Genomic DNA, 15974 nt, shown 5'->3' with positions numbered 1-15974 from the left:
AAGAATTTCAGAAGAGACTAATTGGAGATATGCTCTTGTATGTTTGTTGTCTTGTATGTGTCTGTTGTATGTCCACTTGACGCTCGGAACATTTGCACAATCATTGAAAATTGCTGGAATCAATTTGGACAGAGCCTGTTCCTCACATGGACAACTTTATGTGGCGTGTTCAAGGGTATGAGAACCTTTATATACTGGCTAAAGATGGAAAAACTAAAAACATTTTATGTAACAAGGCACTTCAATAAACAATACAAGCACATTAGTCAGTCTTCATTGTTTGTTAATTTATTTTTATTTTAAAGTTATGCGTTTTTTTTTTAATTATATTTTTCTCAATTATTAAAAAAAAAAAAACACTTTATTTTTCTTCTGGGTAACGCCGGGTATTTCAGCTAGTCACATCTAAAAATGTAAGCGACTTCACATCCTTTCAGGCATTTATTTTGAACATTAAAACATTCCAACACAATTACAATGCTAATCTACAGACCACCAGGGTCATATTCACTGTTCAAAACTGAATTTGGCAACCTTTTACCTGATTTGGCTACAAATTATGATCACATAGTGTTGATGGGGGATTTTAATATACATTGATGTGGAAAATTAAACTTTTGGCAAATGTTTTACTTGTTAAATTCAGAAGGATTTTGCCAGATTGTCAAAGGTCCAACTCATAATCATAACCACACATCAGATTTAATTATAACTTAAAGTTGAAACTCAAAATTGAAATATTACTCCATTAAATGTAGATAGAGTCAAAGATAACTCATAGATTGCAGGCTAATTCAGTAAAATTAATGGTGAATTAAATGATGACAAATATATTGTTACAATCAGCATCATTCCCTCCAATTATTAATATCTCTGTTTTATCAGTGTTTTGTCTGTTTAAAGGCAAGTAGTTCTCATCCATCCATTGCCATTCATCCATAGCATGTTATTTAATGAGCACATTACAAAGTTGTCCAAATTATGTTTCTTCCATCTTAAAAATGTTGGGAAATTAAGGCATTTTCAAAATAAGCAGGATTCTGAGAAAGTAATTCATGCATTAATTTCTAGTAGGATTGACTACTGCAATGCAGTGTTCACTGGGTGTTCAAACTGTTCTTTATACAGCTTCCAGTTAATCCAAAATGCTGCTGCAAGAATTATTACAAGAACAAGGAAATACAAACACATAACACCAGCTCTTAAATCCTTACACTGGCACTCAGGTTACGTTTAGGGCAGATTTCAAAATCCTCCTTTTAATATATAAAGCCTTAAATGGCGGAGGTCTGGCTTACTTGTCTGAACTTATCATGACTTACAAAGCAGAGAGCACATTAAGATCTTGGCCTGTTTATGATTACAAGGATTACTAAAATAACAGTGGGAGGTCGAGCTTTTAGTTACAGGCCCCCTAAACTGTGGGATGGTCTGCCTGCTACTGTACGAGATGCCCCTTCAGTCTCAGATTTCAAATCCCGGCTGAAGACTCACTACTTCAGTTTATCATATCCTGACTAGAGCTGCTGATTAACTGTACAGACTGCATCTCTGTTGTTAGTTATTAGCATTAAAACATAAGTAATATGATCATTATAATTTGTTACTAACCCTTACCTATTCTGTTTCTCTTCTCGATACTCAAATGTGGCACTTGGTGCCACTGCCCATCTGCCAAGTTGTTTTGCCTGCCTAAAGTAAAGTCATCTCTGATTGAGAAGTGCAGGAATCATCAGGTAGAGCGGTTCTTTCATCAGATTGGCCAGCCCAGCAATGACTCAAATTGTATTATGTGTTATCATCTAGTGTTGGATTCTGCTCTGTACTTGTAAGATTTCTATTGTACCATTATATTGTATTGAGGACTTTTGTTATGTTCTGTGTATTGTATTGTATTGACCCCCCCCTCCCCTTTTTTTGGAAAGGGGTCTCTCTTTGAACTGCCTTTCCCAAGGTTTCTTTCATTTTTTTCCCTACAAGGGTTTTTTGGGAGTTTTTCTTTCTTTTCTTAGAGAGTCAAGGCTGGGGGGCTGTCAAAAGGCACACTTCTAGTGTGAGTGTGGGCTATATAAAAATAAACTGCATTGTATTTTTTGTAAATGCAGAGATTTATCGCACATTCCATGTGTATTTGAGAGTTTTCATCTAGGGAGTCCATTTGTTTCCAAAATTCCAAAGTATACATATTAAATATTTTCAGTTGACCCCAGAAATGCTCAGAATTGTGTGAATTTTTGATAGTGTTCTTTGAGTTACTGGCATCCAGTCTATGATGGAACTTTGCTTTGCATGTGTAGCTGTTGGAATAGGCACATGTTAACAGACAAGACAAAAGAATCCTCAGATGCAGTCAAGCTACTTTGAAAGTGTAAAAACCTTATTGAATTAACAGTAAATGTAACAAAACTATCTCCACTGATGAACAATGTTTCCATATTTAAAAGAATGTGTTACATGAACAATTGTTAAAAGTATCGGTATTGGTACATTTAACTGATGAATAAGGGATAGGCTACTTTTTAAAGGATGCATTTCTGGACACTTATTTTCATTGAATGTTAAGGAAACTGTCTGAAAATTAGAATATGCTGTTATGATTTTTAGATTTGGTTCTGTTTTTGCTATATATAACCATCTCTTTCAACACAGATATGTAGGAGTGAGGGCCAACAGAAGCCATGCACAAAGCAACTCTAGATGGGGTACCTGTCTACAGTGCACACACTCGCCCACCACATGTTACCAATCAACCCCAATGTGCATGTCTCAGGAAGTGGGAGGAAACCCATGGGAATCCTTAAGAACTTACCAGTATAAATTCACTGTCAGTGGCTGGACATGGATCTCAAAGCACAACTCTCACTTTATTACAAATAAAATCCATTTGGACACAACTATATATACTTTACTGATGAACTGGTATTTTTTATTAATAAGTAAAAAAAAAAAAGAAACAGTTATATGGTGTCAAGAGGTGGAAATTTGGTGTAGGGTAAAATGAATGTATAAGTACAAAATGCAATGGATTTGAGTGGGTTTGATTTCAGTGCCCATGCAAAACTTTAAGTAGCCAAGAAGAGCAGAATACATCTTTAGAAATAAAATAACCAGTTAGATAGAAAACCTTTCAGAAAATTAAAAAAATGAAATAATAAAGAACAAAACATCTATCACAAATTATCTTCATGTTTGGATGTGTGTTCTTCATAAATTTAATTTTCAAAGAACAACATACCTTTGAACAGCAAGTGCAATCTGTTTATCTGAGAAACCCAGCTGTTTGGCTTTTAACAGTACTTCAGGAAGTATGTCGGTCTCATCTGGTCTGTAAGTCTCTAAAACTGCAGTGTGATCAGTAATATTTTTCATCTTGTTCAGAAACCAACGATCAATCTTAGTAAGTTCATACAAACGGTCCACAGAATACCCAGCTCTAAGGGCTGCTGCCAGTACAAAAATCCTTTTATCTGTTGGCGTCTCCAGCTCCTAAATAGATATATTAATAAAGAAAGAAACAGTTCAAATGGAAACACCATTTTTTTAACATCATAGATATGTTTTTGCATGTTTCACAAAGAATAAATGGAAGCATGAAGGAAAAATTAAACTTTATGCAATGAAAATCAACATAAAAATCACAAAAATTAAAACACAGGCCATATTCATTAATGCAGTTTCAACATTTCATTGAAACTCATGAAGTTTATTTCCATAATGCACAGAAGCACCATGTTCAACCATATATAGGTATATGAAGTAGGGGATGATTAAGGTACATGAATTTGAGAAAAAAAAAAAAAAAAGTGTACAACCTCATCTGAAGACGATTTAATGGTGTGGTCGAATCCAACACAATTTTCATCCACCATTCGCAGAGCCTTCTGGAAAGCTTCTTCAAAATTACGGCCAATAGCCATTACTTCTCCTAGAGTTTAATAAAAAAATATATATATATAAAAACAATATATACACTTACACACACACAAACTATTTAAGAAAAGCACAATTTAGGATATATCATCATTTTGAAAGCAAATTATTACTCACTTACCAACACTTTTCATTGAACTCCCAATTTTTGTACTCACTCGAAGAAATTTGCTGAGATCCCATCGTGGTACTTTCACAACACAGTAATCAAGACTGGGTTCAAAGTTTGCAGTAGTAGAGTTTGTGACAGAATTCCTAAAATTAAAAAAAAAAATGAAATGATCCAAAAAGTAAGCACTTTTATCTTTTTTAAAATCACTCTAAAAAGGGGATACAAAATGGGTAGATGAGAAAACTTCTTTCTGATCAAAATATTTTCAAAATTAATTCAGCAGTAACAAGCATAACAGAGAAAAAATGTCTCCAACCTGAACAACTTATTAAATACTGAAAAACATTCACACTGAAGTAAATGAAATTCTTCCATTAAAGAAAAACTTCCATCATTAAAGAAAAACGGAAATCAATGAGGTGAACATCTATTGTAATTCAGTAATACTATTTATTTAGCAGAATTACATGCCGTGTAAACAGAAAAATTAAAAATGCCCAATTTAGTGAAGACTTTTTTCCCTTTTTTATTTTAAAAAGATCTGGTTTATAATGTGCAAAAAAGACCTTCTAAGAGAGATGCACATGAAAGCATTTTGAGCTCAAAAAATGCATAACAGAAAAGAAACGCAATTTTAATCAGAAACACAGTAAAAATGTAACTCACTTAAGTACAGGAAGAGGGATGCCAAGTGCTAATTTTGCAGCAACATAGGCCAAAGGATAACCAGTAGCTTTGCTAGCCAGGGCAGAGCTTCGAGAAAGACGAGCATTAACTTCAATTATATAATACTATAAAAAGGAGGGGGGAAAATCAAAAAGAAATCTGCATTTAGTGAATTTAAAGAGCATACATACAAATAAAAGAACTACATAACCAGTTAGATCTTTACATATTCATAAATAATGTTTATAACTAATAATAGCAATAACAAGTTTGCATGATTCAAAGCAGTACATTAAGGAACCAAAAAAAAAAAATCACCAACAAGTCATATAAATAAACAACCAACTAATCTCTAAAAGTTCTATATTCTATGTGCATTTGCACAAAAAAATGTTATTACATATCATACAGCGTGGAAAATAAGTATTGAATGTGTCAACATTTTTCTCCGTAAATATATTCTTAATGGGGCTATTGACATAAAATTTTCAACAGATGTCAGTAACGACCCAAGTAATCCACACATACAAAAGAAATCAAAACAAGTAAGTCCATAAATTAAGTCATGTGTAATAATATGGAATGCCACAGGGAAAATGTATTGAACACGAAGAAAAGGAGGTGCAAAAATGCATGGAAAGCCAAGAAACCACCTGAAATGTGTCACTATTTAGAAAGCAATCCTGCCTCCTATCAGTTCAAATTAATATCAGCTGGTTTAGTCATAATTGATGGCCTATAAAAAGGACTCTCATTACCAAGGTGTCGCACAAGTCGCATTTTATGATGGGTAAATGTAAAGAGCGCTCTCAAAACATTCTAAAGGCATTGGTTTAAGATGTATTTCTAAATTTCTGTATGTTCCAGTGAGCACCATTGGGGCCATAATCTGGATATGGAAAGAACATCATTTCACCATAAACCGACCACGACCAGGTGTTTCTTGCAAGATTTCTGACAGAGGAGTCAAAAGAATAATCAGAAGAATTTTCCAAGAGCCAAGGACTACTCGCAGAGAGCTTCACAAAGACCTGGAATTAGCAGGTACAGTTGTTTCAAAGAAAACAGTATGTAATGCACTCAACCGCCATGGCTTCTATGCACGCTCACTAGGCAAGATTCCACTACTGAAGAAAAAGCAAGTTGAAGCTCGTTTAAAGTTTGCTGCATAAAATTTGGACAAGTCAATGAAATACTGGAAGAATATAGTCTGGTCAGATGAGACCAAAATTGAACTCTTTGGATGTCATTGTACACACTATGTTTGGGGGAGAAATGGCACTACATATCACCCCAAAAACAGAAGTTCGGAGGTGGGAACATCATGGTGTGGGGCTGTTTCTCAGCATATGGTACTGGCAGACATCATATAATTGAAGGTCGGATGACTGGAGAAGTGCACCAGGACATTCTTGATAAGTATCTGCTGCCATCTAACAGGATGCTGAAGATGAAACAAGGGTGGACATTTCAGCAAGACAATGATCCCAAACACACACCCAAGGAAACTCTCAATTGGTTTCAGAGAAAGAAAATAAAGCTGCTAGAATGGCCCAATCACCCGACTTGAATCCGATTGAAAACATATGGAAAGAACTGAAGATCAGAGTTCATAGAAGAGGCCCCTAGAACCTTCAAGATTTGAAGACAGTGTTTATGGAAGAATGGATCAAAATGCATGCAACTAGTTTCTCCATATAGGAGGCATCTTAAAGCGGTCACTACCAATAATGGCTTTCTACTAAGTATTAAATACATTTCAGTAAATGTGCTCAATACTAACTCCCTGTGTCATTCCACTTTATTACACATAGCTTAATTTTGGACTTATTCATTTTGATTTCTTTGTATGTGTGAAATACTTGGGTTGTTACTGACACTGGTGAAAATTTCATGTCAATAGCCCCATTAGGGATATACAGGTAGTCCCCAGGTTACAAATTACAAATGGGGCCGCAGCTGTGACGCATGTGTCTCTGTAACTGCCGATTCATCATCTTCAGCCTGGGGACGCTGCAAGCGGTGGTGGACGAAGGCAATTTCGCTGCTCATGCAGTGTAGTGTCCATCGGGCAGCTCCCGGCGGCAAACGGTGACCCGTGGTCCATAGTCACCGGGGCCACAGCTATCACTCGTGTGCAGGACGGAGGCTTGATGGGGCAGTTCGCTGCTACTGCTCCTGACTGGACGCAGGCTAGATGGAACGGAGGAGGGCATTTCACTGCCCACCCACAACACACGGCTGCCCCGTTCGTTCTCGGTGGGCAGTTGGTAATGCTGCAAGCAGTGACCCGGTTGTGGCTGAACGTAGGCCATCGAGTGAGAACGGGGCGGCAGGGAGTAGCACTGTAGTGTGCTTCAGGTGGCTACCTGTTGAATGGTGGTGGTGGTGGGCAATTCACTGCCCGCCTTTGGCCGCACCGTGTTCCGTTCTCAGTGGACGGACACTGCTGGCAGCATATTGTAGTGGAGGCGACTGTGTGGTGAACTGCCCCCACTCATTCTCAATAGCAAGCCTGCTTGTACTGTTACACACATAGCAGGAAGTTGTCTCTTTTTTAGAACATCAGACGTGTTGATGACGGGTGCCTTCCTGCTGTGATAGCATGTACAGTGCTGTGCAGAAGAGCGCATCTTTACCTTTTGTCTTCAATGTCTCTGAAACACAAATCTGATGCAAGTGGCGGTGATACAATAAAGAAGAGAAAAACCATTACCATTGTAAATAAAATAGAAATAATAAAAAGGTCAGAGAGAGGTGAAACTTCATTTATTGGCAGAGCACTTGGTTACAGTCGGTCAACAATAGCATTTATTAAAATAATGTACCTGTTCCGACTTATATACAAATTCAACTAAAGTACACACCTACAGTCCCCATCTCGTATGTAACCCGGGGACTGCCTGTATTTACTGAGAAAAATGTTGATGCATTCAGTACTCGTTTTTCCCCCTTGTTTATATTATAATGTGTAACACATATGTATTGGGACTGCCTGGTCATATGTATTGGGATCTTCTCTGGTAAGTATTGCCTTGGGGAAGAGGGGGTTAGGTCACTAATGATACCTCCTCCTTTCCCTAATGCACAGAGCAGTCACCACGAGAGGAGACATAGCCCCATCTGCAATGGCCTGAACCGGTCCTGCCCTACTCTGGCCAGGGCCCATAAAAAAACAGGAGATAGGAAGCCTCAAAAAAGGCAGGGAGACTGAGCTCTCTACAGTAAGAGTTATTGTCAATTTAAAGAGATGTATCATCAACACGGCATTTTGTTTACTTTTGGACTTCTGCTTTAGGGAAATGTAAATTAAAAGGAGCTCAGCTGTTTTGGCATCCCAACCATTGCACTAGTGTCCAACTCCTCCATTCAAAAATGAAGTAATTTAATATAACCTAATAAAGTATACAGGACAAGGGCTTATTCAGATTTTAGTAGGTGGTCAACCATAATTTTTTACTTATTACATCCACGGATATCTGTTAGATATAACTGCATGTCAGTACAGCTTCATAGAACAGTTTTGTGTTTTATAATAAAAACATGAAATATAAAAACATTGTACAGCTTCATCATATATATATTTCCCCTTGGGATTAATAAAGTATCTATCTATCTATAACATGATTTAAATAAATAGTATAGCATAAAAGTAGAATTAAATTCTTATTACATATGAATAGCTTTCAGACTACAGTAACTCTAAATGTCATATTCCATTAGGTGCTACAATACAATAAGAACATTAACAATACAATAAGTAAGCAGTAAATTTAGTATTTCACAGGTTATATTAATTTACCCAACAAAAAAATGATTGAATACCTGTTCTGACTCTGGATTAAGTGCATACTGGATATTGCACTCCCCAACAATGCCAAGGTGCCGAATAACTTTGAGTGCTGTGTTTCTCAACATATTATATTCATAATCGTTCAGTGTCTGACTAGGAGCTACAACAACAGATTCTCCAGTGTGAATTCCTAATGGATCAACATTTTCCATGTTGCATACCTATACAAACAAACAATACCCACAGATTACTCATATCAAAAACATGAAAGTAAACACCATGAATTTTAAAATGAATAGGTGGCATAAAATGTGAAAAGGAGAGAATGAACAATTATAAAATAAAAGGGGAATTTTAATTATACACACTATAATAACTATCATGTACATCCCTGATGATTATAAAATAAAAAATAATGTATATTTTCAATATACATACCGTAATACAATTGTCATATGCATCCCTGACCACTTCATACTCTATTTCTTTCCATCCTTTGAGTGATTTGTCTATAAGAACTTGGGAAGTATGAGCAAAGGCCTGCGCTACCAGAGAGGTCAGTTCCTCTTTATTATTGGCAAATCCAGACCCCAGTCCTCCTAAAGCAAACGCTGAACGCACAAGAACTGGAAAACCAAGTCTGTCAGCAGCAGCCAAAGCCTAAAAAGAAATGGGAGGCAAAAATGTTTAAGTTATTTATACACAAAGAAATTCTTGTACAATAAAATGGTGCCTCTCATCGAATTTAACGATTTGAAAAGTAGCAAAAGTACTAGCACTTTTCAAAACACTAAACCAACTATTGTATAGTAGTTCTGTTTGTGAATACAGTGTCAAATATTTATATGAAATGTTCTCAAACTATTTTATATTTAAAAAAGCAAAAAGAGATTAACTTCAATCCATCTTTTCTAATAAAATTTGATGCAGGATGGTGTAGAGGCAAATCAGGACTGTAATAATTTTTCTAGTTACACTTTTTCAACATTTTAATTAATATTTCTTCTTCCTCTTTCTTTAATGGTGTTTTTACCTTTGAATTATGAGTAATACTGTTTCTGGCACGACAGATATACATTACATGCAGTCATGGGTCCTACAAAGGACTTGAACAGGCTCCACCCCATCTTCAAATCTCAAACAACATTAAAGATGCAGAAAACACCAGTTCCAAAGAACCAAGTTAATTGTGAAAGACAAAGCAGGAAAAAAAAAAAAAAAAGTTCTTCAATCAGCCTATTTACAGCAAAGGTACAAAATCAGAAAAATTGAGGATACCATCAGAAGATGAAATGAAATGTCCTTGATGTTTTTCTTGGAAAGAAGTGGCTTCTTTCCTGCCCCTTCTTGACACAAGCACGTGGTTTAAAAGTTGTTACCTCAATGTGCGTGCAAATGCACTCACACCCACCTGCTGCCAATTCTGAACAGGCTCTGCACTGGTGGCAACATGTTTCTGTAGCTGACTCCTTACGAAGAGTGCCAGGGTCAAAATAAGTGGGGGAAAAAAAGTTTTGTTTTTTTTACGCTAATTAAGCTCTTTGCAATGAACTAATATGGATCTAATCACTCTGCACAATAATATAAAACAACTAGGGGGCTCTGTACCCTGCTCACTTTGCTTACCAACCCCTGTGTTTGGTTAATCGGACATACAATTTTAAAAGCTTTTTTTTTCCTTTGGAATTGTTTCAATTTCATTTTTTGCACTTTTACTTTAAAGCTTCATTAAAAACAATATTTGGAATTACCTTTTCTTCAAGATCGCATAGAATTTTGATTCCGTTTTTGGAGACACATTGTGACAACGCAATGTATAACTGCCCGTGAGTGAATATTGTTTCTGTTTCTCTAATAAATAATCCGACTTCTTCTAATGTTTGTCCCTGTGATTTGTTAATTGTCACAACAAAAGCTATTCTCACCGGAAACTGTAAACATTTTAATACGAATGGCATATCAAGATCTCCTTTGATGTCTAATGTTATTCGCAGAGTGTATACATTACCTGTCATGTCACCTGTTAAAATTTGCATTGCTTCTCTGTGATCATAAATATACACCTGACCAAATTGTGTTTTTTTTTTTTAAATTAAACAGATTCTCAAAGCGTATGGTCCATTATTGTGTAAATCTACGTTTTGTGCATTGAATGATGCAAAGTTGAAAAGACTTTGTTTTGTGCTCTTTGCCTTGTATTTCTGACCTTGCTTTGTCCTGCTATTTTTTCCCAAGTACACCTGGTCCTGATGATTAATTTCCTTTTTTTTGCACTAATGCGATCTTTACTATCTTTTTTCTGATACTGTAGTGACTGAACTAACAGTGTCACAAAAGTTCTACTTGAACGATCGCCGACTACGTAACCCCAAACACAACTTTCTAGCACCCTCTCCAACCCCTCATGTCCCGGGTCTCGCCCAACCCCCTTACCACATCAACCAATACCTTGCTATCAGTCTTCCATGCTGTACTCCGCCCTCCCTCAATTGGACCTAACAGTCACTTAGAACAACCTAGCTGGGACGCTACAATACTTTCGAATTTTACTGTTTTCATATTCTTTACCTTTCTCTGCATGTGTATCGCTCCATTGTTTGTTTGAGCCTTTCAAATTCCACTACTTTCATAATCTCTCATCTGCCTTTTTTTGTCTCCAACTCTTTTGGGTCTCTTTTCTCCGTGGTTCTCTTTCTTCTTTGCTTAGTCGTTGACGTTTCTTCTGGAACGTATTGTCCTTATACGCTTTATATGTGCTGAGAGCACTGGATCTGTGTGTGCTATGTGCCTTTACACGACTGAGTGTTTTGCTGGCTGTGCTCTTCCGAGAAGATCACGTCTCGTTGCCCTACTTTACCTTTCCAGGATTTTTTTTTTATAATAAAGAGATGTGAATTGCCACCACAAAAACTGAAGCTGTAATTTTTGAAAAATACATCTGTGTCACTGACAAACCTTTTGGCCATTACTGTATATACCGTTCATATATAATTGCATGCTTCCAGTCTGAACAGATTTTTAGAAAAGTGCTGAATGCTACTGTTTTAACCAGAACATACATTATACAGGCAATAGACTCCAACTTCTCCAGCCTATATCAATGTACGCCTTTCTGCTAGATATCCCCTCCTGATCATCCCAGAGATAGAGGAGTTGCTTTCAACTCAGCAAGGAACAAAAAAGGATTTTTAACTATAGGTCTGATACCTTTGAAGGATGCAACCTTACTGCACTGTGCATACACCTCAGTAATGGCCCACCAGGCTCCACATTCCTGGATTGGTGGCTCACTTCATTCACAACACTGTTGAAGTTAATGCTATATGATTAACACAACATATGGGTAAATGGCTCAAATAATTTACTTAAGGTACACTAAATTAGCTTGTTTTATTATAAAGATTCTTCCATATATCTAATATACCCATATATCTAATTATGGAACAAATTGCTTTGAATATTATTGCAGAAAAGAACAAATATTTACAAAAACTCCGGATACATTCTGACGATGTGGGTTTACATATAGTGAATGCTGTGTACAAAAAGATAACACTACTGTTAGTTGGCAAACATGTGGTGGCAACATATAGCAAAAGCAGGTCAATATATCTAAGCTCTTTTAAAGAAAGAAATGTGTATTTTATAGCAATCTTTGGCTTCAAAAGTCATATTTTGAACTTTTCTATGTAAACCTTTGCACAGTAGCATTCCATTCTGGATTAATGTAGTAACTGTTGTATAGATTTTTGGTCAGTAATTATGATTCAACATTTTCTTCCAAAATCAACACCACATTCTGAATTCTCCAAACTCACAAACAAACACTTACCTGCTCTAGTGACAATGCTGCTTCACTAGGGGCAACATGTTCATTAATTTCCTCCATCTTATCGACAAAAACCTTCCGGTCTTCTGTCATTTCAATAGCAGCCACTGGTGTTCCAAGCACTCTAACATTATACTTTTTTAACACTCCTTTCTTTGTCAGCTCCACCCCACAATTTAAGGCAGTCTGGCCACCAAAAGCTAGCAAGATCCCATCAGGACGCTCATTTTTAATAACCTGCATATCAGATTAAAAAAAATACCAGATCAATGGCTTAACAAACAATACACTGTTAGTGATCCATCCAAAATTATTTTGAAGTGAGGTAATGCATTTACCTCTGTGACATATTCCAACGTTATTGGAAGAAAGTACACTTTGTCTGCCAGTCCTTTAGATGTCTGTACTGTTGCAATATTAGGGTTAATGAGAACAGTCTGAATATTTTCCTCTTTAAGTGCTTTTATGGCCTAAAATAAAGACAGTAATAGTTAATTCAGCAATGAACAGTTAAAGAAAGCATGCTGCTCTAAACCTTTTTTACCTTCGATTATGATTATTTCTGAAAAGCGCTAAATTTAAGCCATTCAGATTTGCAATGTGTGTGATATAACTAGCTCTCGTTGCAGTGTGCTACACTGAATTAAAAAGCTAGTTTATTAAATCGTTACACGAATTTATGGCCAATTTTAACTTAGTACAAATTCACTATAATTGTTGTAATTATATAACTGTAAGCTAGCCATGGGGTAGATGGTTTTCTTCGAGCATGTCCCAAGCCCAAATATATGTGGAGGGTTACATCAGGAAGGGCACCCGTTGTAAAATTTTGCAAGATCAGTAAGCGGACAAAAATACTTATTTCCACACCAGACTGGAAGAGGCCCATATTAACAATGGCCGTCACCAGTACTGTTAGCCAACAGGGTGATCAGGGAAACTGAACTACTGTTGGCCAAATGAGAAAAAGACGGAAGGCATGTCCGGAGGGAGGAAGAAGGGAAGCTGTTTGAAAGTGAGGGTAGAGAGTTGGAATGTTGGCAGTAAGACTGGTAAAGGGAGAGAGTTCGCTGATAAGATGTAGAGAAGGAAGTTTGATATATTGTGTGTGCATCAGATCAGATGGAAGGGGAGTAAGGCCAGGTGCATCAGTGGTGGTGGGTTAAAATTATTCTACCATGGTGTGGATGGGAGGAGAAATGGGGTACGGGTTATCCTGAAGGAACAGCATGATAAATGTGTTTTGAAGAAGAAAAGAGTGTCAGACAGAGAGAAAATTCTGAAGCTGGAAATCGAAGGTGTGATGATGAATGCTGTCCGTGCATACATCCAAAAAGATTTCTGGAGTGAGTTGGATGAAATGGTGGGGGGTGTACGCAAGGGAGAGAGAGAGAGTGGTGAGTGGAACAGATTTCAATGGACATGTTGGTGAAGGGAACAGAGGGGATGAGGAGGTGATGGGTAGGTATGGTGTCAAGGAGGGAAATGCAGAAGATCGTGGCAGGCACGTGGCAGCAGCGAAGAGTTACCAGATACCTGAGCCACTACGGCAAAAGTGGTAAAGGAAATAGATACAAATGTGCTTGGTATGACATTTGGACAGAGGAAGGAGGACAAGGAAACATGGTGGTGGAATGGAAAAGTACAGGAGAGTATACAGAGGAAGAGGGGGGCAAACAATAAGTGCGACAGTTAGAGAGATGAAGTACACAGAAATACAAGAAGATGAGGCACAAGGTGAAGAGAGAGGTGACAAAGGCTGAAGATAAGGCATATGATGAGTTGCATGAGAGGTTGGATACTAAGGAGAGAGAAAAGGACCAGTGTCGATTGGCACGGCAGAGGGACCAAGCTGGAAAAGATCAGCAGCAGGTTAGGGTTATAAGGGATAATGTTGGAAACATACTCACAAGCGAGGAGAGTGTGTTGAACAGATGGAAAGATTACTTTTAGAAGTTGAGAGAGAGAGAAAGAAGGTTGGAAGATGATGAGATAGTTAACCAGGAAGTGTAACGGATTAGGAAGGAAGATGTAAGGAGAGCTAAGAAGAGGATGAATAGGAAGGCTTTGGTCCAGATGACATACCTGTCGAAGCACAGAGGTGTTTAGAAGAGATGGCAGTGGAGCTTTTAACCAGATTGTTTAATTCAATCTTGGAAAGTGAGAGGATGTCCAAGAAGTAGAGAAGTGTACTGGTACCAGTTTTTAGGAATAAGGGGAGTGTACAGAGCTACAGAGAGATAAAATTGATCAGGCACGGCATGAAGCTATGGGAATCTAGGCTAATCAGTGAGCAGCAGTATGGTGGAGATATGCCCTAGAGAAGAAAGGAAAGAAGGTCAGTAGGATCAAGACAGAACACGTGTGTGAAGGAGGTAGGCCAGAGGAATGGTGAGGATGCAGGGAGTAGGAGTTGGCAAAGATGGGCGAGTTTAAATACTTAAGATCAACAGAACAGAGCAACAGGGAGTGTGCAAGAGAGAAGAAGAGAGTGCAGGCAGGGTGGAGTGGGTAGAGGCAGTGTCAGGAGTGATTTGTGAAAGATGGGTACCAGCAAGAGTGAAAAGGAAGGTCTACGAGATGGTAGTGAGACCAGCTATGTTATATAGGTTGGAGACAGTGGTTCTAACAAAAAGGCAGGAGACAGAGCTGGAGGTGGCAGAGTTAAAGATGTTAAGATTTGTATTTGGTGTGATGAAGAGGGACAGGACTAGAAATGAGTACATTAGAGGGTCAGCTCAGGTTGGACAATTTGGAGTCAAAGCCAGAGGGGCCAAATTGTGTTAGTTTAGACATATGCAAAGGAAATATACTGGGTATATTGGAAGGATGGTAAGGATAGAACTGCCTGGCAAGAGGAAGGCCTAAGAGGAGCCTTAGGGATGTGGTGAGAGAGGACATGCAAGTGGTGGGTGTGACACAGCAAGATGCAGAGGACAGGAAAATATGGCAGCCCCTAACAGGAGCAAACAAAGGATGAAGAACAAGAATTTGTAATGTGTCAATTGAAAAACTGCATTAAATAATTAATGTTCAAGTTTTACAATTTATCAATTTTTATCAAATTTATTATTTTACAATCCTTCAATATGAGCTTCATGTGCTCCACCCCACAACATGATAACCTGAACTTTTTCCAATATGCGTTGATTAATTTGGGCTACTGCAACAAAGTTGTTAAATGTGAGGGCTCCAGTTTGTAATTCTTTTTTATTTTGTAGGACTGAATGAAAAAATAGTTTAACATTTGAAACAGAAAGATTCAATAAATAAAACTATTAATTTTCCATCATATTTTACATGGCCATATGGGAGTTGAGGATGCTATGTACTCTTGCAGAGAAAACACATTTTCAGAAGTAAATAATCCATTTTATACCTAGCTATTTCAAATCCAGCTGTCAATATAAATCCTGACATATCACAGTGTAAGAAATCAACAATTAAAACACTGCACAAGAACAGTCACAATCAGCCCCCTTTTTATGAACTGATGCATGTTTTACAAACATTTAAAAAAGTAAAATTTTTGAATTTTAAATTTTATATTTAATATTTGATTAAAATGTTAACATTTTGCAAAAAATATGCAACTAATTAACATACAGGTTGTATATTTGTCTGTTAAACAAAAGTGAACTCAA

General features: G+C 37.2%; 1 protein-coding gene across 4 annotated transcripts in view; it reads right to left on the bottom strand.

The window, feature by feature from the left end:
* The window catches only part of cad (carbamoyl-phosphate synthetase 2, aspartate transcarbamylase, and dihydroorotase), a 113031-nt gene that overhangs the window by 69492 nt on the left and 27565 nt on the right, over positions 1 to 15974 (bottom strand). For all 4 annotated transcript variants that reach the window (XM_039748999.1, XM_039749000.1, XM_039749001.1 and 1 more), the window contains exons 10-17: positions 12669 to 12800; positions 12334 to 12567; positions 8940 to 9161; positions 8534 to 8722; positions 4709 to 4833; positions 4052 to 4185; positions 3813 to 3925; positions 3236 to 3486 (exon numbers count right to left, since the gene is read on the bottom strand). In XM_039748999.1, the coding sequence (XP_039604933.1) occupies positions 3236 to 3486; positions 3813 to 3925; positions 4052 to 4185; positions 4709 to 4833; positions 8534 to 8722; positions 8940 to 9161; positions 12334 to 12567; positions 12669 to 12800 (1400 nt within the window). The remainder of the gene's footprint in view (positions 1 to 3235; positions 3487 to 3812; positions 3926 to 4051; positions 4186 to 4708; positions 4834 to 8533; positions 8723 to 8939; positions 9162 to 12333; positions 12568 to 12668; positions 12801 to 15974) is intronic.

Source organism: Polypterus senegalus, chromosome 3, assembly GCF_016835505.1.
Source record: "Polypterus senegalus isolate Bchr_013 chromosome 3, ASM1683550v1, whole genome shotgun sequence".
NCBI lineage: Eukaryota > Metazoa > Chordata > Cladistia > Polypteriformes > Polypteridae > Polypterus > Polypterus senegalus.
The sequence above is the reverse complement of the archived record's forward strand: the minus strand, read 5'-3'. Positions and strand labels throughout refer to the sequence as shown.